The 24,682-nt window shown below is 41.8% G+C and overlaps 1 protein-coding gene across 2 annotated transcripts in view; it reads right to left on the reverse strand.

Annotated features, from left to right (window-relative positions):
- Positions 1–24,682, reverse strand: part of SPAG16 (sperm associated antigen 16) — a 361,537-nt gene that overhangs the window by 91,597 nt on the left and 245,258 nt on the right. For both annotated transcript variants that reach the window (XM_053982332.1, XM_053982331.1), the window contains exon 15: positions 11,636–11,762. In XM_053982332.1, the coding sequence (XP_053838307.1) occupies positions 11,636–11,762 (127 nt within the window). The remainder of the gene's footprint in view (positions 1–11,635; positions 11,763–24,682) is intronic.

Genomic DNA, 24,682 nt, shown 5'->3' on the forward strand with positions numbered 1-24,682 from the left:
AAATACTAATCATTAATTTCAGTCACTTATAAATGCCTGTTATGCTGTCAGGTACATTCCAAATGTCACTCAGGATGACTGGCTAGGTCAAGGAATTGAAGGAAAAAGAATACACAATAGAAAATAAAACCCCTCAATACTGGACACAAAATGGAGAGGGCTAATTCCACTGATGTAAGAAAAGACCTGTTTGGCCAAATACACATAATTGTGTACCAGAGTTTTAAGGAGACAGCTGGGACTGCAGTCTGGAACACAGAAAGGGATGATCCTGAATAACAGGCTGTTATCAACTACTACTATTACAGCTCTGGCAAGGAAGCCAGGGAAGGCAATGGATTTAACAGACTATGTTTTAAGTTCCTCTTTTCTTTTTTTTTCATGAACTGCAGAGTAAAATTCTCAAATTCAGTGAATCTTGCACTCCCAGGACAGTGTTAACAATTGAACTTCTAATTTTAACATGCAACTTCAGATGTACATCAGCTGAGCAACCAAAACACTTTCTATTAGATAGATAGATAGATAGATAGATGTCTTTGTTTGAAGGAATTGCTGACTCACTCCTTTAGTGGGAATAGTCATCCATTCCTCTGAAGATGAGGTCATGCAATGTAAGCCAGGTGACCCATATAGCAATAGCTTAAATCCCTCTCCTCTGTGATGGATTCCAAAGGCATCTGTGCATTATTCCAGCCATCCCCAAGCAACTGCAGTCCCACCAGGCAGAGCAGTGCAGAGAGCTGACTGCTTTTGTAACTCCTGAGACACAGCCTTGAGAGGCTGGCTTGGCTTCTTAATAGGAAACACAAGTCCAAAATCTTAGAATGAGGTGATTAAATATTTGCCAGAAGCAGAAAGTATTCAAACAGGAGTTTAATAAAACATTAAATATGAAATTAACTGAAATTGCTCCTGAAGCAACTGCTTAGCCTGGTCCAAGGAGCAGAGGAATGGAAGGTGGCAAATGTGACAGCAACTTCTGAAAAGAGCCTGAGAAACTGCCAGCTGGTACCTGGGATTTATTTACAGGTCCAATAAACTCAGTTGTATAATAAGGAGCAGATTGAGCTGATGCATGGGGAAATGCAATACCACAGTGAGGAGTTATCATAGCTTTTACAGCACAAAAATTGATCAGAAATTGGCTCTCTGATTGTGCCGAGAAGCTCAGGAGTGAGGGTGACCTGACTGACATTAGATACTTAAATTCCCAACAGTTTTGATGATCAAAGTTGGGAGGGGAGAAAATGGATCTTTCCAATAGGACAGACAAGTGAGAAAAATACAGATTACCAGAGAATGTGACATTTATTCTGGGACCTGTGCTAGTCAGCACATCAAAAATTTCTTTTTCTTAGAGAATGTGAGGGTGAACACTGAGAATATAAAATTTATGTTTTTCAAGACAACAGCACATTTCACAGAATTATTGAAGAATCCCAAGATGCTGGATTAAATAATAGAAAGGCAGATGGAACTGAATTCTGAGAAACATTAAATGATTCAAATAAACAAAAGTATTCTTAATTATACATATCCAGTGACAGACAGTAAATTACCCTTTGTCATTCAGGACAGAGATCTCCTAGCCACCACTGATACTTTGAAAATCTCACCATGTTATAATGCCAAGATTTAAGTTTGGGGGGAACCCAAAAGCTAAAGAAGAAACTAAAAAAAACTTATTAGGCCTCTGTTTAAAACCCTGATTTAGGCACATTTTGAAAAAATCATACCAGACTCATTTTTCTTCTTCATTGTTAAAAGAAGTACCCAAAATAAGATTTACAGAAGGGCAACAAATGAAGAAAGAGGAGGAATGGCTTATGTATTCAGGAGATTAAAGAGACACAGACTCTTCAGCTCTGCAAAGAGAGCAGGGAAGATGTGCCAGCAGGAAGAGTTTGAACAAGGAACAATTATTCAATAATTCCCACAGTATGAGAATCAGAATGTATCATTAGGAGATTTGAAGCACAGGCAGGGAGGTATTCCACATGGCTATGGGATCTGCTGGAAATACAAAGTGCCAAAGCAGAAGGTTCACAGAGAGATCCATGAACATGGAAGTGCATGAGGAGCCGTTCTGGGAGCCCTGATCCACAGGGAAACTGCAGCATTTCCTGAGTTTATCTGTTTGCCCTCTGCACCTCCTCCTGCGCAGTGCCAGAGCTGGACACAGCCACAGCACACCAGAAACGCTCTGCTTTTCTTTCTCCTGTGCATGCAGGCAGGTCACTGAGGTATGGCACACAAATTCACTTGCAATGTAAAGTGTCAAAGGAGGAAATAATGTTTGACATAAGCCCAACATTAAAGAATTCACTGTCATCACAACCTCTTTGGTGTTCTAGAAGGCGGGGAAAAAAGGATTAAGATATTTCCTTTTTTCACTCAATTTAGTTTAGGAAGACTGAAAATAAGTTGATTTTACCCTACTCCCCAAGAGCATTTGATATGCAGAGAGATAACAGCTCTACATAAAAGGTATTTTCATGAGTTGAAAAACAGGCAAAGAAATAAAGGAAGTTCACTCCAGAGGGAAAAAAAACCCCAAACAAACAAACAGCTCAAATATTCAAGTCATGCATTGGAGGCTGTTTATAGAACTCTTTTCCTTGCTTATTTTCCCATTCATCATTATGTATAATATTTTGCCACAGAAAAAGAAAGGGAAATAAAATACTTTATTTAATTGCCCAAAAGTTTCAATGCAAAAACTCTTTCTGCCCAGGAAATGACCATGGGCTTGCTGGTGGGAGCCCTTACAAAAGGACAGGCAATATTTATGAGCAGTTTGAAGGTTTCCTAGTGAATATCCTTCTGGACAAAGTGGATATGCAAGCTTTGCACTCTCTCTCCATCTCTCTCTCATTCCTAGGTCAGTTACCTAATCCTAAAATTACATCCAATTTTCTCTGAGGAATAGCTCTGCCCCAGTGTAAGTTAAATGCCTCAAAGGCATCTAAATCAGGATTTTCTTAGTTATGGAACAGTCTTAAAAACAAATTAAAATCATGCTTTCATGACAAATAGGATTTTGTCTCAGGCTTTGAATTCCTTTCAAGGAAATGGGTTTACTTTGTACCCATGCAGGCTTGACAAAAGGAGGCTGCACAGCCTGTGGTGGGAGCAACTGGTGGCATTTTTCCCTTTTCAGCAGAGATGCTGCCAGGCAACTGCAGAGATGCCCTGAACTTTGTCTCACTCACTTTCCTCTACCTGCCCCTTGAAATGCAAGCAGGACTCCCAGATTGGCCCATAAAAAATTCAAGCACTGCTAGGACATCTGTATGGAGATTATATTGTTAATCAATATATTTTGCATAGCCCATGGATCACTTGTTATTGATGATTACACACTTTAGCTCCTGTGACAATTTGTCAATAAAATAAAAATAAAAAAGGGCTAAGGACAGCATACTTTTAATTCAAAGATGATCTCTTTCTTGAAAAGAAGTGCCATTTTCCAAGCTATGAAAAGACCTAGCTCAATAATATATTCCATTTACCAAGTGGAGGAGCTGTTCAAGGAATCAAAACTTTCTTGGTAATCACAATACAGGTGAATAATTTTCTTTTCGACTTTGGTTACTTTTAAAAATTAATATTGGAAAAAGAGGACATTTGCTAAAAAGGTAAGTTTTGAGTTACTGGAAGTGTGTAATTCAAACTCAGCATAGACTGAGCATAGCTTTTACCCCCACAAAGGAGAAAGAAAAACACAAAGGAGAAAGAAAAATGCTGGTTATGGACAGTTTTATTTTTTTTTAATGGAACTGACACTTCATCTCCAAGTTTTAATCTAAAATACTAAATACTTTGCTTTCTGAGAGGGTGAAGAACAGTGGGTGAACAGACCAAATTCCCTAATTTATCCTTATGTTTGAAACAGCATACTTGAGTGACTTAGGCAGTCACAAGAATTACTTTTTTCTCCACAGCATCCCAGCCCCTCTGGACTCTTTCTCCTCTCTCAGGATTTGCTTCCCTTAAACGAAACTACCCAGGTTCTTTGTTTTCCTAAATGTGTTTTCTCCTCTCCCAACACAAGTCTGGGTCAGCCCACAAAGCTCCCAGCTAACTAATGACTCTTGATTACTGATGAACTTATGTTTAATTTTGGCAGTGACAAAGATGCAAATGGCTGTCCCCTTGCAGGTTCCCTGACCTATCCAGTCCTTGGCAGAGAATGCCATGGCCATTCCACCTTCCATATTTAACACATAGGAAGGACCCACAAATACTAAACTAATATTTCAAAAATCCCTTTCCTTTATTACAGGATATGGATGATGAATGCAGTATTGATCCTCTCTTTACATACAGATGCTGTACTCAAAACACAGAGCCTGGGAGCTGTCGATATTTAAGAGGAGCTTTCATGGAAGAAAGGCTGTGATGACTTTCAGAGGTCCTTCATCCCTGACTGTCTGCAGGAATAAGTTAATCAGGAGATGAAGCACTTGTATCTAAGCCAGGCTTGGGATGGAGCTGTGCAGTCTAAGTGAAAGTAAGGAGTTCTCTTTTATCACTGTAAATACATTCAAAGGGGGAATGTGCTAATTGCAGCACTCTGTGAGCTGGAATTAATATAAACAATAAATATAAAATAGAATCCATGAACCTGGTAAAGTTACAAAAGCAGTAGATGTTAGAGATGAGAGGTTGAATACATTATTCTTTTAAGACTGTGCCTAGTTAAAATGAAATTAGAAAAAAAGCCAACTTCTTGCAAGCCATTTTAATTCAGTTTGTGTATAGCTGCTGGAGAATCAAAATTTTGATCAGTTATGCCCCACTTGGGATGAATAAAGCTCCAATTTTCAGCTTCTGTTAGTTTAATACAAGGATGGCAAAAATCATGTGGACATTCCCTTCATTTACTCTTGGAACAAACAATTTGCTCATCACCATGTTTTGGCTGCCTGCCTGAACTGCTGGAACTGTTGCCTCTCCTTGAAGAATAACATTTAACCAAACAGATGATAACCCAGTCAACCTGAGGTCCTCAAAAACCCCTCTATCAGGTCAATATATTGCTCTAATGAGGAACAACCCTGGCTTCCAGAACATTGTTTTTATGTGGGAAATCTGCAGGCAAGGGAGATGGGGATATTGAGGAGTACAGCCTGTACTTGAAAAAGGCCGGCTCTATTAAATAGCTGTCCATCTCCTGGCACTCCAGGGAAGGAAGCATGCCCCTCTAACAAAGATGAAGGGAATATCAATGGGGCTAATCTCTTCAAAGTGCTCAGTGCTCAAAGCAATCGCCTGCAGTAGCACAGTCCCCACCCTCATTAGCTCAGCAAACACAGCCAGACACAAAACACTATCTGCAATCAGGGCAAAAAATGTAAAATACAGGAGTTCCAAGCCACCTCCCTTTCCTTTCCAAAGGACAAATATTTCATACATTTTAAATTACGTCTGTACTGAAAATAAAGTCGTATATTTTAAGAATCCCTTTTCTTTCCCTTTCAGCATATTTAAATATCGTGGCGTTTGCTTGTATTGAAAAATGGTCATGACACAACAGAAATACTGCACAGCACAACTCTCCCCCTGATCAACAAAGGGGGAAAATTCATTGCCAGCTTTTTCCCTTTGGCAAACTGCAACAGTCACAAATAAGGAGAGTGATAGTTTCCTACCCCATGAAACAAGGAGACAAAACGATCTGTCAATCAGCTCTTATTTGTGTAAGTCCAATCTACCCATTGCCTCCAAATTAAAGAATTTTTATGGTCAGGAAAACAGATGTTGTGAATGAGAAAAAATGGCATACAGCATCAGAGAGGGAACGAGTGAGAATTATGAGACAAGGAATTACTGTTGAATAATTCAGCCTCCCAGCACATCCTTCTACTCCCATGCTGACCATAGGAGTAATTAAGGATGGTCAACAGACGCTGTAAGCACTCCTCAGGGAAAGAGGCTGACAGGGACCTCTTGTTGATCTGCCTTCCGAGGCGAAGCAGCATGATCAGGGTGGAAAATAGGTCATGGGTTGTATAAACCAACTCACACCACACTGGAATCTCTCCGGGGAGCCCACTAATGGATTCACCAGTGCAAACACGTGGGCTGGGCGGGCTGCCTAGGGACAAAACATCAATACTGGGGCAGTGTCAAACAGCACACAGTTGGGGCAACAGCATCTGCTCTGCCAAAGCAGGGATTTCACCTTGAGGCACAAAGGACAAAACCTTTTTCTCAGTGTGGCTGAGGTGAACCAGCCCACCAGTACTCCTTCTATCCAAAGTATCACTTTTGAAAATCTTTGGCTTGTATAAAAACAGCTTGGTCAACAAATGGACCTGAAAGTTTATCTCCCAGCCATCAGTTGAAAGTAGGGGTCCACATTCAAACATGGGCCAAACATGTGTCACAGGCCTTAAAGGGGAGTTGTGTAAAGGGATACTCAAGTTCAGACTGGAGAGAAGTAGAGAAAGAGAGGGATGGGCAGGACAAAGGAGAAAGGGAGAGCCATCACTGCTTGAAACTTGCCAGTGTAAAGCAAAAGGCCTGACTTTGGTGTTCAGCCCTATCCCCTTTTGGAAGGAAAGAAGGGGAGTTTTCCCTGACTACTACTTGGCCACATTCTACAGGGGACAGAGGAGGCAGACAGATCAGAAACACAACCCTGACACAGCACTTGCACATGAGCTGAAGCCAAGAGGAAAGTGAAGACGACCTAAAAGTGCTGATTATCAAATAATAAATGGTGAACTAAGATATCCAGGTGGCTGCATTTGTGCTCATTAAGCAAAATCTGTGAGAATGTGGATCAATTATACTCAAAAGAAACAGACCATATGAATCCTTCATTAGTACAGAAATGGGTGTATAGGGATGCAGGGAAAACACACAGATCTTGGAATGCTGACCATAGCAAAGCAAATGGTTCTGAAGGGACAGACATAAAGCAACTCCTGATGGGAACAATGAGAGGAACAAGTGATGTACAGTTACAAGTGGACTTGAAAAAGGCCTGAATGAGAAGCAAAGCAGGCAGCAAAATAAGTCTCAATTCTCCATGCAAAGAGCAAACGTTTCAAAGTTTAAAAGATGTGCTCCAAAACCACAGCCTAATCACCTTGCTGCCCTGTCAGGAGGAGTTATAGCACTGTAGCAAGTCTGAACTGAGTCGTAACCAGAACTGGGAGTTGTCTGAGTGAAAAGGGAAGTGCCAGGATAAAGCCAAAGAATTATACTCCTCCTGCATCCCCTGTTGCTGCACCAAAGGAATTGGGATGATGGAGCACAGCCCACAGTGAAAACAAGGCAAGAAGAGAGCAGGAAGGGGGAAGGAGAGATGTTTGGCTCATGTTGAGACTGGGGAAGGGGGAGAAAAAGCACTTAATTTAACAATTGTTTAATCCTTCATGTTTTGTTTTTCCTCAATACCCAGAATCAGTGATCAGAAGGTTGTGTTAATAGTCAAGAGCTTCAATCAAGTAAAAATTACCCAAGTTGAGGCTGTATTGCCTGTAACAGCATATACATAGTCAGAATTGAGGCAGGAGCTCACACATTGAACCACAAGGGGAAAAGCACCCTAAGGAATCAATTGATGTTATCAAGTAATCTGCCTTGGAGATTAAAGAACACAGAGCAATAAAGTGTTGTAATGAAAAAAGCTTTCGAGTCAGAAATGGGAGGCATAGGGAAAAACACACATTAATGTCAGCACATAATTGCTCCATGTGGACAAAATCAGATGCCTCTAAAGAGATTACTGCTAAATTCTGTGCTAGAGTATTCTTCTCCCATCAAGTGTGACTTTAACTGTAATCGAAAGGAGACAAATACAAAAAGCAAGTTCCAGAAACTGCAAAACAAGCAGGACAAAGGGTAAAGATCTTGTCCTGCTCCAGTTCTCTTTATACATTGACACAGTGGCCTCAGTCAGCTCCTGACATCTGAAAGTTGCAGGTGCACCCACTGCTGATGCAGCCTCTAACTCCAAAATCCACTGTAGGCTTCCCAGCAAAGGAGAGCTTCTTTCCTCCTAGAAAACTCTCCACCCTACCAAGATGAAGCTTTATCTCCTCAGTACCACTTAAGGGGTATCAATTAATCAAAAGTGTGAAGGAAAGGAGGAAAGAAGGAGCAAAGACAGACACCTGGCTCTGTCACCTTAACACCAGCTTGTCTGTGCAGTCAATACACCAACCAAAATTGAGGAAATCAAAGAGAAAATTGAGAGGGCACCTCACTGCAAGATTGATTTGCAAGGACCACATGTGCAAATATTGAAAATGGTCCAGTGATGACATCCCAGAAATCCTGTCAATAATTTTGTGTTCAGTAAAAGGGTGGGTAATATAGAGATGAAAATTCCTCTCTGCTATTTGACACCAAGAACATCTGCAGAGGAACAGCAAACAATTTCCACCCATTGGACCAATGTTTGTCTTGTGGTAATGGTGCTGGGTGATGTCATATGATGTGTAATTAAGCAAATGAAGCTTGCTTTCAGAGAGCAACACTGAGTAGTTGCCCTGACCCCACCATGGCTGACAGTGGTACCATCTGTTCACTGTCAATGTGTCTCCTGCATTCCTAGAATTGTCTCCTAAAATAAACAGCTTGTATCACAAGATAATCTTGATGCTGCCATTTCTCAACTTTCACATTCATTTACAGCTTTTACATTCTTTTAATCCACGCTTCCTCAGAAGAAGACACACACCTATAGCCCTTGGGGATGGTCAGAAGCATGGAAAGGTTATTTGTTTGTGCTGAGAGCAACACAGCCCAGCCTGGATGGAAGCAGGTTGAATGTTAACACCTGCTCAGAGCTCAAAATAAAGCAGTGCATTTTTCCAAATATAATTTGCTTGCCCTCGGCCTTACTGTAACTGCTCTTGATTTTGGATTGTTGCTGTGAAGTGGGGCTTGTTTGGTTTGTTTGTTTTAATGTGCTGTGACAACAAATAAATACATCATAGCACACAAGCTGGAATCTTCTGCACCTTCTCTTACATATGCAACGCTGGGTTGTGATTAATCTCATTTACATTTTCTAAACAGCAACTGGAAACACTAAAGGTAGTGACAAGAGGGTGCTCCAGGGATGCATGAATGCTACACAAGAATATATGCATGTGGAGATGCTGGTTGACTTGCACATAAAAAGTAAAAGTGAATTTAGTTTAAAAATCAGTTATTCTGTGGTCCATCTTGCACAGTAACTCTGGTCAGCCATTCACAGCATGCAGAATTCAAAGGACATGTTAATTGTGTATGACATCAGAAAAATTTCTGATGTTAAACACAGTATTGAAGAGCATTATCACCAGTAGGCTGAGTCCCAGGCAGCTCCATCACCACCTCTCACTGAAAGACCATAAGCTTGTTGCAGAAAGCACAGGACAAAGCAGAAAATCCCCATGAAGTGCAGTGGTAATAACCAATGTAATTATTTTCTGTTTACTCACAAGTATGTAAAAGTCCACCTTTAAGCTGAGCTAAAGAAAAGCTGAGGCAGAGCGCAGCTAAAGAAAGATTTATACACTACTTTTGTCACTAATTTATCTAAGATCTGAGTGTGGCTCTGATAAAGCAGGAAATGGCTTTAGGAAATGTTTAACTAACAGTGCTGGTCAGGCATTTAGGCCTGGACCATCAAGGCTCATCCCCAAAAATGCCATAGGGAGAACCCCAGTAACTCACAAACTCCTCCTCTGGCAAGCATCTCCCACCTGGTGCATGTCATACCCACAAAGGTAACACGACTTAAAAACTAAAGGTAAGATGTGCTTGTCTGCACTACATTTGCAAAGATAATTACTTGAAAACAACACAAAGGAAAGCAAAACAAATTCTTCCATTAGCTGGGACCTTCCTATCTCCGACCTCAATCTTGTTTGCTGATACCACCAAACTTCTCATAAACCTCTTCTATCATTATTAGCTTTAATTTAAATAATTATTGAGCAGAAGAAAAAGAAACCTGCTCAACCATGGCTCTTTAATCTGGCAATTAAATCCACCTGTAAGAGCTGAACAATTTGTGTCTGACTATTAATGCAGTCAAGTATTTTACACTGGGTGGTGTAACATCAGCTGGAGAGACCGAGGGACACAGCTGGAAACTGAGCCATGTTTTGATAAGGAAAATCAACACAAGCTGCTCCACAGGCAGAGGTCCTGACTGAGGCAGATGTCCCATTCCCAACAGGCTGTTAAACGCAGGATATATTTTATCTACTCTATCCCTCTTGCAGCAGGTACAGCATGTCTCAGCCAGGTATTTGCCTATCTTCAGCCAGCTGGAATTCCATCCTTTTGCATTCTGCCTCTCTGTGATCATCCACCCCAATTTGATATCTCTGTTGTGTGGTTACTCCTGCAGAGAAAATTTTGGATTTTGTCCAAATTATGGAAAAAAGTGCCCATTTAGATTACCTGAAGCTGATAACCCTTCTAATGGAAAGTTCCCATCTGGCAGAAATATTGCAACTGCATTTTTCAGGAGTGGGGTTCCACTGCAAATGACCCAACATTATAGACCATAAGCAAAGATGTGAAACTTGTTCAAATCCTCCTGAACAAAAAAATGAGATCTTATTCCAAATTACACACATAAATATAATAGTGGTTAAACTTGTCTTTGGGAAACTGCCTAAAACTGGACACTGTCAATACATTTTTTCTCCCTTGGAAAATGCAAATACCTTATTTAATGATACAGCAGAAAGATCCATGAAATCTCTACACAAATAATATGGAATTTGATGTCAAAGTTTTCTGCCAAGTGACTCAATATATTGATAATATGTATTCCACAGAATGAGGGTCATTATGACAAAACACCATCCTATTATTTTTCTTTAATGATTCCTTATTATCTCTCATATTCTATCAAAGCTTTTATGTTTTATGAACACGTTACAAATGTATACTTATTTTTCAATGTGCCTATATATATCATGTTATATATTATTGTATTATATCATGTTGCACTAGCTGTGAGTAAAACCATTTCCTAAGCTAGGATTTAATTCTGTGCTGCAACAGGAATGCTTGTCTGTGCTTTGGAACTGAAGATTGTTTTAAAACAAAAATGTTTTAGAATGGCCCCCCTTCAAATGAAAATGCAACGTGCACTCACAGTATTGCTGACATGGTGATACATGGTTGATGATGAAAAATAACTGGTTAATTCAATTCCTGTGCCTAGTAAGCAGCCCTGTCAGCACGATGAAGTTCTGAGGCACTTATAAGAGGACTTTGTAAGATTGTTATGAAATGCAGCTCCAGAATTAGCAAATAAAAGAACAAACAATAATGGAGAATAAACACCACTGGAACACAGGTCATCTCACTAAGCTTTTTACCCCCATTGCTCAGTTCTGTATTTTCTGTAATACTGTTGCAATTAATTGTACTCTTTGTTATTGTGCATTTTTCATTTTATATGAATGGAACAGCAGTCCAATTTGGCAGTTTAGCCAATAGAAAACAAATGTATTGATCATTGCCTCAATCAGGCATTTCTTCTTCAAAATTAACACATCTGTGCTGCTTCACACATGTTCTCTGGCTCCAGAACTAGAGAGAGATTAGAGAGATTGCAAAACAAACCTTGTTTCAGGGGGGAAAAGTTGTTTTAGAACCCTACCAGAGCGATGAAAGGCGACCTGGTTGGCAGGATGGGGACCTGCATCGATGGAGAGAATAGGGAGCAGCTTCCGCATGTCCCAGAGCTTCAGCACGCCGGAGGAGTCACAGGAAGCAATGCTATCCCCCTGCCAGAGATGGAAACAAAGTCAAGGCATTGCTTCTGTCCTTCTGCCAACAGCAAAGCCCCTGGCACAGGGCTGGGCAGCCAGACACAGCAAACTGCATTTAAAAAAAGAAATAAATAACCTAGTATATATGAGAGGCTGTGAGGTTATCACAGCCTCTTATCAGCTCTGTTGGCTTGAATAGCAACAAGACACCATGACTTCTAAAGAGACCAGTTCAGGAGAAACTGGAGGTACAAAGGAGAAAAAAGGTCATCTTGAATTCTGACACCAGTGTCCCCTAAGAACAGGCCTTGTGGTTCTTTTCTTCCTACACAGCCACAGGATTGGCCTTTTAGCCCTGATTTTCACGTTTTCCATGTAAAGAGTAAGATGAGTGCAGAACAGACACTCCTTCCCTTCTGTGTATTCCACAGACACGCTAAGGGACAACTCCCCATTCACTTCAGGGTGCATTGGATGATCCTTCTGGTTCCCTTCCAGCTCAGAATATTCTGTGATTCTGTGAGAAACTCCCTCCTTTCAATGAGCCAGTGAAACATAAACTTTAAGAGATTTAGAGATTTTAGAGGAGCTAAGATTTTAGTTAGAGATAAGCCTTACTAGAGTTAATTAAAATAAAGGGATTCTGTAAGTAGGCCTTGATGAAGTTAAGAGTTAGTAGTTAACTAATAATTGATTGCTTGTCAACACAATGTTTAGTTAGCTGGGTTTATAATGAAGAATATAGAAACTGACAAACAGCTTTTAGGAACATAAGACAATTGTGGGCCTCCTCTGTTCTGAAACCAATTGAAGACAGGGAATGGGAGTTCTACCAAGGTTCATTTGTCATATTAGCATTGAAAAGGTAGAAAGGTCAGAATGAGGAAGACTTCATTTACTTCCTCATTTTGGGACCCCTCCCCATGAAAGGGACCACCCACCCATTTCAAGGAACAAACTACGCATGCTTAATAGCTTTGGGAATGATTAGCATAGGAAGCGAGGAATGGGATGTACCAAAATGATGAATATGTATTTGTATTTTGGGTATTCAATTCTGGTGTGGATAAAAGGACTCTGTAATCATTGGAAAGGTGCAGTGTGTATTTGGGAGCTATCCCGCACGCTGCCCGGCGCCGCAATGAACATACACTTTCTAACTTTAAACTGTTTGAGAGTTTTTGTCCGTCACAGTTGGATATTGGTGCTAGATCAATACCCATATTTCTTTAATAAATCACCAGAAGCATGCAGGGACTATGCAAAGAAAGAGAGGAGGACCATGTCTGCCATGTCTCTGTTCAATATTAACTAAAACCAAAACAAAGAAACAAACAAGACCCCCACAAACAAACAAAAAAACCCCCAAAAAACCCCAAACAAACAAAAAACACCCTACCCCCCAAAAAAAACAAAACAACCCAACCTCCCCCCCACCAAAAAAAAACAAAAAACAAAAAACCCTGCCCTAAAAAGAGTTTTTGGATTATGTAGCATATAAATAAATGCAAAAATCAAAGGCAGGGTAAAGGATACCCAAACATAACTTTGTTTAGCTAATTCTTCCCACTAGAACAGAAAGAACTGCCCAGCTACCAATAGAAACATCAACTTTTCATTTGAACCTCCTAAATAAAGATTCAAATCCCTAAGGCAGCTCAGCTGGTGTGTACTCGTAGTTATAAATGTCTTTTACAATTTATGCAAGTGCAAGAGTACATTAAAGAATATTGTTTGGAAGGGGAATCACAATGGTATGGGACTAAAAATCAGCTGAAACACGGATCAGATACTGCATCCATGATTTAAAAAAAACCCTATTTTTTACATCTTCCACATAAATAGTACATGCAATAAAATGTGTGGTGTTTTGTAGCAAATAGAGGATTTAACATCCTAAAATATCCATCAGCTTCTCAACTAGAAACTAATGGCTTGCAAAACACTACCCTGGTGTAAGTATAATGAAATCTTTAGGTTCATTTGGAGGAGATTTAAATGTCAAAACTCCATTCTGGCTTATTACAGGGACTAATACAGACTTAACACCAAGAAACAAAGTAATCACTGCTTGGAGAATTCAGCAGCCAGGCTCTCAGCACCCACTGTTTTGCAAAAAAAAATGTCAGTAACCACAACTGTACCTCACCCAACACAGTGCCATGAGCATCATGGCTCTTTGAACTGTCTCACCAGCTATAGCCACTGAATTCCCCTTCATTTCATCTGGATCCTTCCAGCAAGTTCAGCCTGTACAAAGGATGAGGGCAAGCAGGCTGGTCGGGAAACAAACAACAAAAAAACTCCAAAATACAACTACACTCCAAACTGTTTTATGGCTTGAACTGGATCTCAGGAAAGAAAATTTTTAATGTGGGGAAAAATCTCCCCCATCGTCATGGATTTGAGACTTGAAGAGTCATCAAATCCAGTCCTTCCTCTTACAAGCAGTGTTTTCATACATTTGTTATGTTACAAGTGCTAAATTCCACATTAGCAGCAATTCCCCCATCCACCTCATGCTGCTGATCCAAAGCAGCCCATGAGTACAACAGGAGTGTAAAAGTACTTGTTCATGTGCAACCTGTGTCCTTCAGGTTAAATAAAAGTGGGGTTTTGCAGCAAAACTCACTTCTTGCCTGTCCCTGAAGCATTTCAATTACTCTCATCCACATCCCACTTGGACACTCTTTTCTTGGACTATAAATAATTAGCTCTTTCTTCTCTCCTTCTCACCCTTTCCAGATAGCATTGAGCCTGGATTAATTATGCATGCACCCATTGCTGATGTTTATAAAGCAACTCCTGCCAAACTGATCACCAATTTTGGAATGATCTCACATTCAGAGGGGCTAGAGATGCCCATCTCAGCTGATCAGAGGTGTTGATGGAGCTGGCACACAGGAGTAACTACAGAGTGGGATGTCTCCTTCCCTTAGATCATCACCCATCACTCCAGTAAAGGGAAGAGGAAATTACTATGTGTGTACAAAGATCCCTCCATTCTCCAGCATAAATTCTTGGCTTCTGGACCAGCTCTTCACACTTCATCAGCCTCTCTTTTCCACCTTCTTCTGCAAAGATTATATCCATCTCTATCAATAGTCCACTTTGGAAATCACCAGTATCCTTTACACCCATTATTTCATATCCTTTCATATGACTCTGACATAGACTGCATTTTACTCTGTATTTTTTTCTATCCAGAGAGACATTTTAACAAAAAATTACTTTTTTTTGGGGGGGGGGGGGGGGGCGGTGTGAGTGGTAGTTTTGGTTTAGTTTAGAACATGTGTGTCTTCACACTTGTTTTGTATGTGCCCAATAAATGAGTTCAATAAATGCTGCTTAATTACAGCTTTGGTAGCTCAGCAGTTCTGACCCAGATCAATGGACAGCCCACCTGGGTGAGACTGCACATAATCCACTCAGGGCAGTTACAGGAGACACTCCAGTGGGTGCTCTGTGACTGCTCCTTGTGCCACCTACAGTTGAACCCATGGATTTTCAATATGACATTTCTCTTGTAAGTAACAGCACAGCCCAGCTGATAGAGCATAACAGCACTGAGAATGCATCCCTGGAACAGATATTATGCAAACATTGATCAGAGACAGTCCCTGCTGCAAAGTGACTGAGAATGGAGAGCTGACTTTGACCTTTCCACTGGCTCTGATGTGGACATCGTTACTAGTGGTATAATTATGAGGAAAAGACTCTAATTTTCTTGTATTAGAGGTTTTCCCTTCTATTCATTAATTTTGCTACAGTAGTTGGCACAGCACAAGAGAAGACCCATTCCCCCCTTTCTCACAATGTTGCCATCCCATTCTCTGCCATGTTTACTTTCCCCCATTGCTACTACAGACCCCTTAGGTAAACAAACCTCCTCTCTGGCAGGAACTTACACAGTCCAACTGTTTATAGGTGCCGGATGCACTGCACCACCCTCACTCATGCTGGGCTCCGTTGGTCAGGGCCTGGTGTTAATAGGACCAAGGCTGTGGGTTCAGTCCCTGCATGGACTACTCACTGAAGAGTTGGACTCAGTGATCCTCAGGGGTCCCTTCCAACTCAGACCATTCCATGATTCTGGCATCTGTGGCCACACCAGAAAGGATGAACCCCCTGATCTTTGAATAGCAGCAGTGCTGGAGAAACCAGCACTGGGAAACCAGCTGGGAGCACCATCCCATTGTGCTGTGTGCTGGGTGACCTAGACAAGATGGTCCTGCTCCAAAGGGTTCACACACTGTCTCAAGTGGCAAAGATCAACTACTTCTTGCTGTCACAAGTCTGCAGACATTTTAACAATTTCCTCCCAGAGGCCTGGTATAAACAAAGTGTGTGTAAAATGTAACAGCCAGCAGTGTATTTGGCCTGATTTCTGTGATTAGACAGCATGCCTCATCAGGAAACACAAGTAAGAAAACAGACTTCTGGTGGCAATGTATCAACATACACAAACAGGTATTTGATCAGCCTTGACACACTCTGCCCACAGACTTATTACTAAATGCATTAATTACCACTGATCCCGAGGCAGCTGCTACACTGAGAACATCACATAATGATTTTATTAGTGAGCTGGCTATTACACTTCACCACTTCTTTGCTCTATTCCACACCTTATCCAAATCAAGTGAGCTGGAGATGGGGGATAACAGCTTTTCAATATGAAGAATAAACCAGGACTGTAACCAAGCTGAAAAATTATTTGGAGCTACACACCATTCAAAGAAAAAGAAAAGCATAAGTCATATATTAAATGAACTCATTTCCATCTGGCCATGGGCCATTTTCAGAAGCTTTTAAGGCAGAATCACTTTAAATTCTCCTGTGAGCTTTTGGCCTTTTCATCCCTGCTACAGTTATTATTTTAGTCATTCATGGAAGAACCCCCTGCCTTGCTCATGGTTTTCTTCTTGTTGTTTCTTGCCACACTAAAGTCTTTTTTATGATGTATTTTGGATGCCGTATTTCACTGAACAGCATGGTGGAACATCAGGGCTTGACTGATTTCCTGTAAAAGGAGGAGACAATGAGCTCCAAGGAGGAGAGGTGCAGGAGCAGATTCCCCTTGTTCTGATTTCCATTTACACTACATTTGCTGCTGCTCAGCCCAGTTCCATTAGCTCCTTTAATCAGAGAGCATGTAGAATGATTCTATAAAACTGGCCAGACTTGCTGCCTAGTCTATAGAATCAAGCTGGTACTGTTTCGTGTGTGTATGCTGGAGTAATTAAAGAATTTATACAAGGATTCAATTAGTTTGCATTCAAAGACTGGCTCTGTTCCAGGCTCTACTTAAAGGACTTTGCAAGTCCTTTAATTGCCTTCACAGTTACATCCTCCACTCTTTACCTTCCTGCCAACTTAATGAACATCTTTATATCCCAGAATACCTCTCATTAAAATGGACGTGCTCAGCTCCATATACATCACAATCCCAATCTCAACTGACACTTGCAACAAACCAAATAATTGTTACATTAGGAATGAAAAGATTTATTTAGTTTCCATGAAGTTTTAAAAAATCTATTTCCTTCTTCTCTTTTCTTAAAAAATGCATTTTTCCTTCTGAATATTAGTGATTAGCAATGGGACTAATCACCAGGTACACTTTAGGTAAATATTCCCTGAAAACTGCTGTTTCACACCCATGAGAAGGATAAAAATCTGCATAATTATGTCTCTTGCTTATAAACACACCTCTGGATTTATTGCTGAAAGATCAATAATACACGAACCACATCAAGCTGCTTTATCTAACTTAGACTGCAGTGGACTCCTCCCAGGAGCATCCTCTTTACAGTTGAAGGCAGGTCAGTAGTTGTTTCATCACCTTTTGCACGTATTTTTAAAAAGGCAAAACAGTGACTGAACAGCAACTCCTTTTCACTATGACAAGTTCACTGCTTTGCAATCCTTTGTTTTCAGGACAGATGCAGCTGGATGAGGTGTGTTTTAAGGGACTCCTGCAATGACTTTGACATTTTCATCAACCCCAGTGGCAACAGATCCATGGAAGGCCCCTTCCCAGCCATAGAGAAGCTTGATAATGACTGCCCCTTTCCATTACTCCTGGGAATCTGGTTGAGCTCAGGCATGAGAAAGGGCTAATGAGTTTCTTACTGGTCCTGCCAGTCTTGTTCCCAGTCTCTGAAGCCAGCAAAAGGAGTTTGCTCTGTGTGCACAAAGCTGGTGGGAGCTCCTCATCATTAAATGCCAGAAGGCAAAATGGCCACATGAGGAAGAGCTGCCTCAAAAAGAGAGGCTCCAATAATCTGCATTTCTAAGGCTCCCCGTGGGACACGTCCTAAATCACTTAACTGTACCCCCATTTCATACACCTTCAAGTGAATGTTTTTAAAAGAAGGAGTCATTACCTCCCACATTTACAGCATGAAGCACATCAGGAACCTGAGGAGAGTTATTACCTCAGGCCTTGTTGCAATGCAAAAACTAAATACTCTCCATAAAAATAATGAGACACACAGGCAAGGCATCCAGAGTCCTGTCCCTGTGCCACCCCATCCCACTGTGGAGCAGCAGTGAGCATGGGCAGAGGGCTCCCAAGAGAATCCAGGCAGAGGTGGGTGAATCTGCCATGATGGCTACAAGGAAAAAGATTTTAATGTCCAATTATTTCAAATGAATTATGTAAAATATGATAAAGATGGAGGAAAAAATGCAGATGCAGTCCATTATTAGACTAATGACTAATCAATCACCACCCATTTTTGAACTATCATGCTTAAAACAGCACAGTTTCAAATGAAAATAGCATCTTTTTAGAAGCCATGGAATGACTTAGCCTGGCAAAAGTACAGAGCTATACTGATTACACTTTTAAAGTGAGGTGGTCCATTTTTAACAATTATGTTCATCCAGAGTGGGGGAAAGCGGTGATCAAGGGTCATTAACAGGCAGTGCCAGTGTTTTCCCATCTGCTTTTTTCCTACCTTTGTCTTTTGATAGTTTTGAGTTCTGCATTGTGATCAAAGTTGCAGAGGACCAGTTATATTTCAAAGCCACTGAAAACTCGGAGCTCATGAAACTGGGGTCTGGCCCTCACTTCCAGTGACTTTTTTTACACCTTTGAATAGCAGGAACTGGTGGGACACCAGCTCTTGTGGGGGTGAGGAGAATCCAAGATATTGATACAGAAACAATAATCTCAAAGCTTCACTGTTGGTCCTACAGAAGAATCCTCCATCTTTCTTAGCAGTTGTCAGTGAACAACTCCTGATTTTGCACTGAGTAGAACTAGTAGAAGTTGACTCAAGAAGGTAGCCATTGTTGCTTTCAGAGTATGTGTGATGCCTCAGTTTTAGCTTTTATATTTTTCAGATTCTGTGCTGCATTAGTGTGTACTTCATGTGAGGGGATGCTGAGCTCTCTTCACAGAGCAGGGAGACAAAACAATTCCTTCTCTAGCTGGGGACCAAGGACAAATGATCCAAATCTCAGGCCCAAGAGCACAAACAATGGTGAATTGAAGAGAAAAACAAGCAGGATGGGACTTCATAACCTAAAGCTATAATTGGACAATTAACTCCAATATGCAAATGAACCAGAACTTATAAAAGTGAGAAACCCTGTGACCATTTTGTGACCATTTTGGGTCCATCTTGGGTGTAGCCCTGGCTGGGCTCTTGTGCTGCCCAAGGTGGATCCATTGAGGCCTTTTAATAAATCCCTAGTTTATTCTTTAACTCTGTCTAGTCTCTGTTCTAATTCAGCCTTCATAAGGCATCATATGGTGCCTCAGAACACCCCTTGTGTCCTCCAAAGGAGGAGCTCCACTAAAAGTAATCCATGGGAATGGCAGTCCTTTGCTGCAGCAGAGTTTCCAATTCCACTGACTTTCAAAAATGATCACGGGTCTCTAGTTTGTGTACGTGCACTCTGCAGGCTTTTCCCTTGCTGTGTGAAACGGGGGGAATCTCTCTTCCCCTTGTCACATCAAGTAGCAGGAAGTGCCTGGCAGAGTGTTTGAGGAGCACAACACATGCGAGGATTGCAGAAACCCTTTGCATAAATTTACATAGGAAACCACTGCACTCCCTGCAGAGTTACTGCTCACAGTAGTTGACACTGCACTTGAAACAGTGCTGCAAAGGGAGCAATAGCTTTTGCAGAGAGGTTTAAAATAATCAGTTTTGTTTTTCCCTTTCTAACCATCAAAGAAGGGTCTGAATTCTGGGACCTGTGCAGTGAGAGCAGATGAATGATAATTGCCATTACTGGCTTTTCTCTGCATTTTTGAGAGATACCATGACTAAAGTAAAGTCAGGTGCCACCATCACCTGATTAGACACTCCTGAGAGCAACAAGCATGAAAATTCCTGAGCTACACCATGTTTGTGCACAGAGATTTTTTTGGCATTCAGTTCCAAATATGAAAAACTAGGAACTATTCACTGCAGTAATGTTACAATATAGATATAATACATACTTTCTTAAATTTAAAAATTAGAGGCAAGAGATCTATTGCTGAAATGCAAAATTGTTATTTTAAAATGCAGAACATCTAAGTCACTGAAAGAAAATAAGTGTCCATAAAGTACATGTGTGGTTTTTCTTTAAGAGAAACCACTAAAGGAGCACATATAATCATGGAATCATTTGGGTTGAAATAGACCTCTAAGATCATCAAGTCCAACATAATATTTGGCTCCTTATCTTGTCTTTGGGTGTTTAGTAAAGGGAACTAAATGCATAAAGAAAAAATACCAACAGTATTAGAAACGTATTCACAGAAGCTTACCCAATTCTGAACTTCAGTAAGTGTATGAATCTCTCTCACAGTTTTAATGTATTTCAGGTGAAAGAATGATTAGTTCAACAAATCTCATCCCATTATTTTGAGAACTACTTCACAAAAAAAATAGCTAAATATCTATGGCAGGCTGACACTGCTGGGTCCCAGGTGTCCCCCAAACCCACACAATGATTCCCTGCCTCAGCCAGACAGGACAGAGAGAAATAGAAAAAAAACTTTGTGGATTGGATTAAAGACAGGGTGATATCACTCACCAAGCACTGTCATGGACAAAGCAGACTTGACCTGGGAAAAAAATAATTTAATTTATGTAGGAGACTGGAGGAATGGTTAACAGGCTCAAAACAACCAGGTGGGAAGTGGGGTGGAAACAGGATGAGCTCTATCTCTTTGTTCTCCTTCTTAAGATATATTCTAAGCCTGACTGAAAAATTCCAGTCAATGCCTTCTCATATGCTTTGTTGTGCCTGGGTAAGTTAAAGTTCCTGAAGTGCCTTACTCAGTCTGGATGTTTTTTACATTTTGCCAAGTATCTTATTCTACCTTAATGTTCTGAAGTTTGCAAGTTGAAGTTTGCAAGTCAAAGTTTGTTATTGAACCACCTGAGAATTTTGTTGTTTCTCCCATGCACTGCCCAGATTAAATCACACCACCCTCTCCTGAGCCCACCGAGCGGGACAGGGCATTCCACCCTCACGGACCTCACCGTCCCCATGGCCCTCAAAGCCTTCACGGTGCCCATTGCTCTAACAGCCCCCACAGCCTTCACTGCCCCACAGCCCTCACAGACCCCACAGCCCTCACACACCCCACAGCCCTCACAGACCCCACATCTCTCACATCTCTCACAGCTCCCACAGACCCCACATCTCTCACAGACCCCAGAGACACCACAGCCCTCACAGCCCCCACAGCTCTCACAGACCCCACATCTCTCACAGCTCCCACAGACCCCACATCTCTCACATCTCTCACAGCTCCCACAGACCCCACAGCTCTCACATCTCCCACAGACCCCACAGCCCTCACGGACCCCACAGCCCTCACAGACCCCACAGCCCTCACAGACCCCACAGCTTTCACATCTCTCACAGCCCCCACAGACCCCACAGCTCTCACATCTCTCACAGACCCCACAGACCCCACAGCCCTCACAGACCCCAGAGACCCCACAGCCCTCACAGACCCCACAGCCCTCACAGACCCCAAACCCACTACAGCCCTCAGAGCCCTCAGAGACCCCATATCCCTCACAGCCCCCACAGCTCTCACATCTCTCACAGCCCCCACAGACCCCACAGCTCTCACAGCCCCCACAGCCCTCACAGACCCCACAGCTCTCACATCTCTCACAGACCCCACAGACCCCACAGCCCTCACAGACCCCAGAGACCCCACAGCCCTCACAGACCCCACAGCCCGCACAGACCCCAAACCCACTACAGCCCTCAGAGCCCTCAGAGACCCCATATCCCTCACAGACCCCACAGATCTCACATCTCTCACAACCCCCACAGCTCTCACAGACCCCACAGCTCCCACATCACTCAAAGCCCCCATATCCCTCACAGCCCCCACACCCACCGCAGCCCTCAGAGCCCTGAGACACCCCACAGCTCTCACAGACCCTACATCTCTCACAGCCCTCACAGTCCCTACAGACTCCACATCCACCACAGCCCTCAGAGCCCTCACAGACCACACATCCCTCACAGCCTTCACAGCCCCCATGGCCCTCACTGACCTCAGAGTTCTCACAGACCCCACAGATCTCTGTAGGAGACCAGAGAAATGGCTGACTGGTTCAAAACCACCAGGATGGCCACTGCTCCATCCCCTTGTCCCCTTGAGTCTTAGTTGGCCTCTGGGCCACTGAAACGGTGGTGGCCGACCTATGGCCTGGCCCAAACGGCAGTGACTGAGCCATGGTCTGACCCGAAATGGCGGCAGCTGATCCAGGGCCTGCTGAGAGCCCTGACATGGCAGTGACTGAGCCATGGCCTGCCCTGAAATGGCGCTGTCTGTCTGCATGGCAAAGCTTGCCCTGCAAACCCAGCACAGCACCAAACAATATGCATTCCTACCCCTGATGGATTTCAACCGTGGTTCTCAATTATTTTCAGATTAGATCAATCTGATATTCAAGTACCTTCTAACAGTGATATTTATTCAACCACAGATTAATTGCATTTTCATAACAGAGAAGACTTTCCAAAGTTTGTCTTACTTTCATGCTTGCATAAATTCCTTTTAAATCCAGCTTGGTATTCTACAAAGCCACATCCTTTGCACCACAGATACAGCACTGTTCTAGGCACCCTGATTCCCTTTGGCCATGATTTGGTAAGTGCTAAATTTATTCTTACCAAATACCAACCACTGGTCTAAACTAATCCCATTTCTCAACCCCAGGTTTAGTTTAAGCCCTTTTGAAGACAGCTTTGCACAAACATTGCTGGAAGAGCTGTTCCTTGTCCAATGGTTACCAATGCAAATCCAATAGCACCTATTTTAAGAGGTGGCTCTGGCCTCACAACTCAATAGTTCCCAGTCCAGGCAGTGAAAGCAACAGCAGAGCAGGTAAAAGTTCCACAGTTTGTCAAAAACCTGACTGTCACATGACAGAGTCACAGGGCAGAAGGTGGGGATGCTGTGCTGCTTTCTCATGTGTTTTAGAACATAATTTCCCATGAAATGCCACAAAGAGAGGCAGATTGGACTGTACTGCATATCGGAAGTTGAATTTTAAAGAATCCAGATGGACCTTTGCATTCTGATTTTGTTTGTTTTGCAAAAAGACGAGTTTAAGAAACAGCTGGTAAAAAATTAATTATGCAGGGGTCTGGACCCATGGTGTACATCTGCCACAGGAAAGGCTGGCGTGCTGGGCCAGGAGATGCAATTTAGAAAAAATCCTTATTCCTTAGGATACACAAATTAATTCTTCTCCTCTAAGAAAGAAGGGCAAAGTTTTCCACAGTGCTTGTGGTTCTGCATGCTAAACAGTACTTGCTTCATGTACTGTATACACAGAGGGTCACATTCACTGCAGAACACAGAAATAAGCAAACAAAATCACATTAAAGGAGATAATCTCTGTTTCATTTAGTTAGCAGCAAACGGACATAACAATATGTTTATATTTGTAAATATAAAGTCTGAAAACATAAAAGAAAATACTGTATAGTCAATTATTATCGGTTTCTGCTGAGGATCTTTCAAAGGCCAATCTGACCTAGAATATACAATCCTTTAAAGAATTTTAAAAAGTCTTTAAAGTTACTCAAACCCAACTTATGTCAAAGCCATCCAAAAATGATGCCACATTTTTTCTTCTTCAAGCTGTCTGAAACCAAGTATCAGTGCATTACCCCAAATTTTTATCATGAAGTGTTGAGATGAAGTTTCATCATGTGTAAATATTTAAACAAGAACAAAATCTGATTAAAAGCTTCAATTAGAAAAGTCAAATATTTACATATTTCATTTACTGCTGGTTCAAAACAAATGAATGAGACAGCATGATAGCAGACACCTGCCTTGCTTCCTATCCTACATTCCTCATCTACACCATTTGTTCTCAATATCCAGTCTAACCCTATTCTCTGTCAGTCTGAAGCCATTCCCCCTTGTCCCGTCACTCCGAGCCTTTGTCTCTCTCCATCTTTCCTGTAGGCTCCTGTAGGCTTCCTTCAGGTACTTAATTTCTTGATGGGTACTGAATTAATTTCTTGATGGGTTTGAAATACTCTCCTAGAGCCAGCCATGAGGAAGAGTAAAAGAAGGTCTACTAAAATCTAAGCTTTCCCATGTTTGTTTGGGTGAATTTTACAAGATAGTTCAGGGTGTACTGTGAGTCCCTGCATGGTGACAACAAAGAGCACCAGAAGGGATTGTAAAAACAGAACTAAGAATCAACTCTGTGGTAAATCATAGAATCACAGAAGATCCTGGCTCGGAAGGGACCCACAAGGCTCATCAAAGTCCAACCCCTGGCCTGCACAAGACAGCCCCAAATCCCACCCTGTGCCTGAGAGTGTTGTCCAAACACAAGAGGGATGCAAACTCTGAGGATGGAGGAGAGAGGTCCCGTGGCAGAATGAGCTCATCTCACATCTCATAATGCAAAGGCTTGAAACAAAAGAAG

Source organism: Vidua macroura, chromosome 7, assembly GCF_024509145.1.
Source record: "Vidua macroura isolate BioBank_ID:100142 chromosome 7, ASM2450914v1, whole genome shotgun sequence".
Classification (NCBI taxonomy): Eukaryota; Metazoa; Chordata; class Aves; order Passeriformes; family Viduidae; genus Vidua; species Vidua macroura.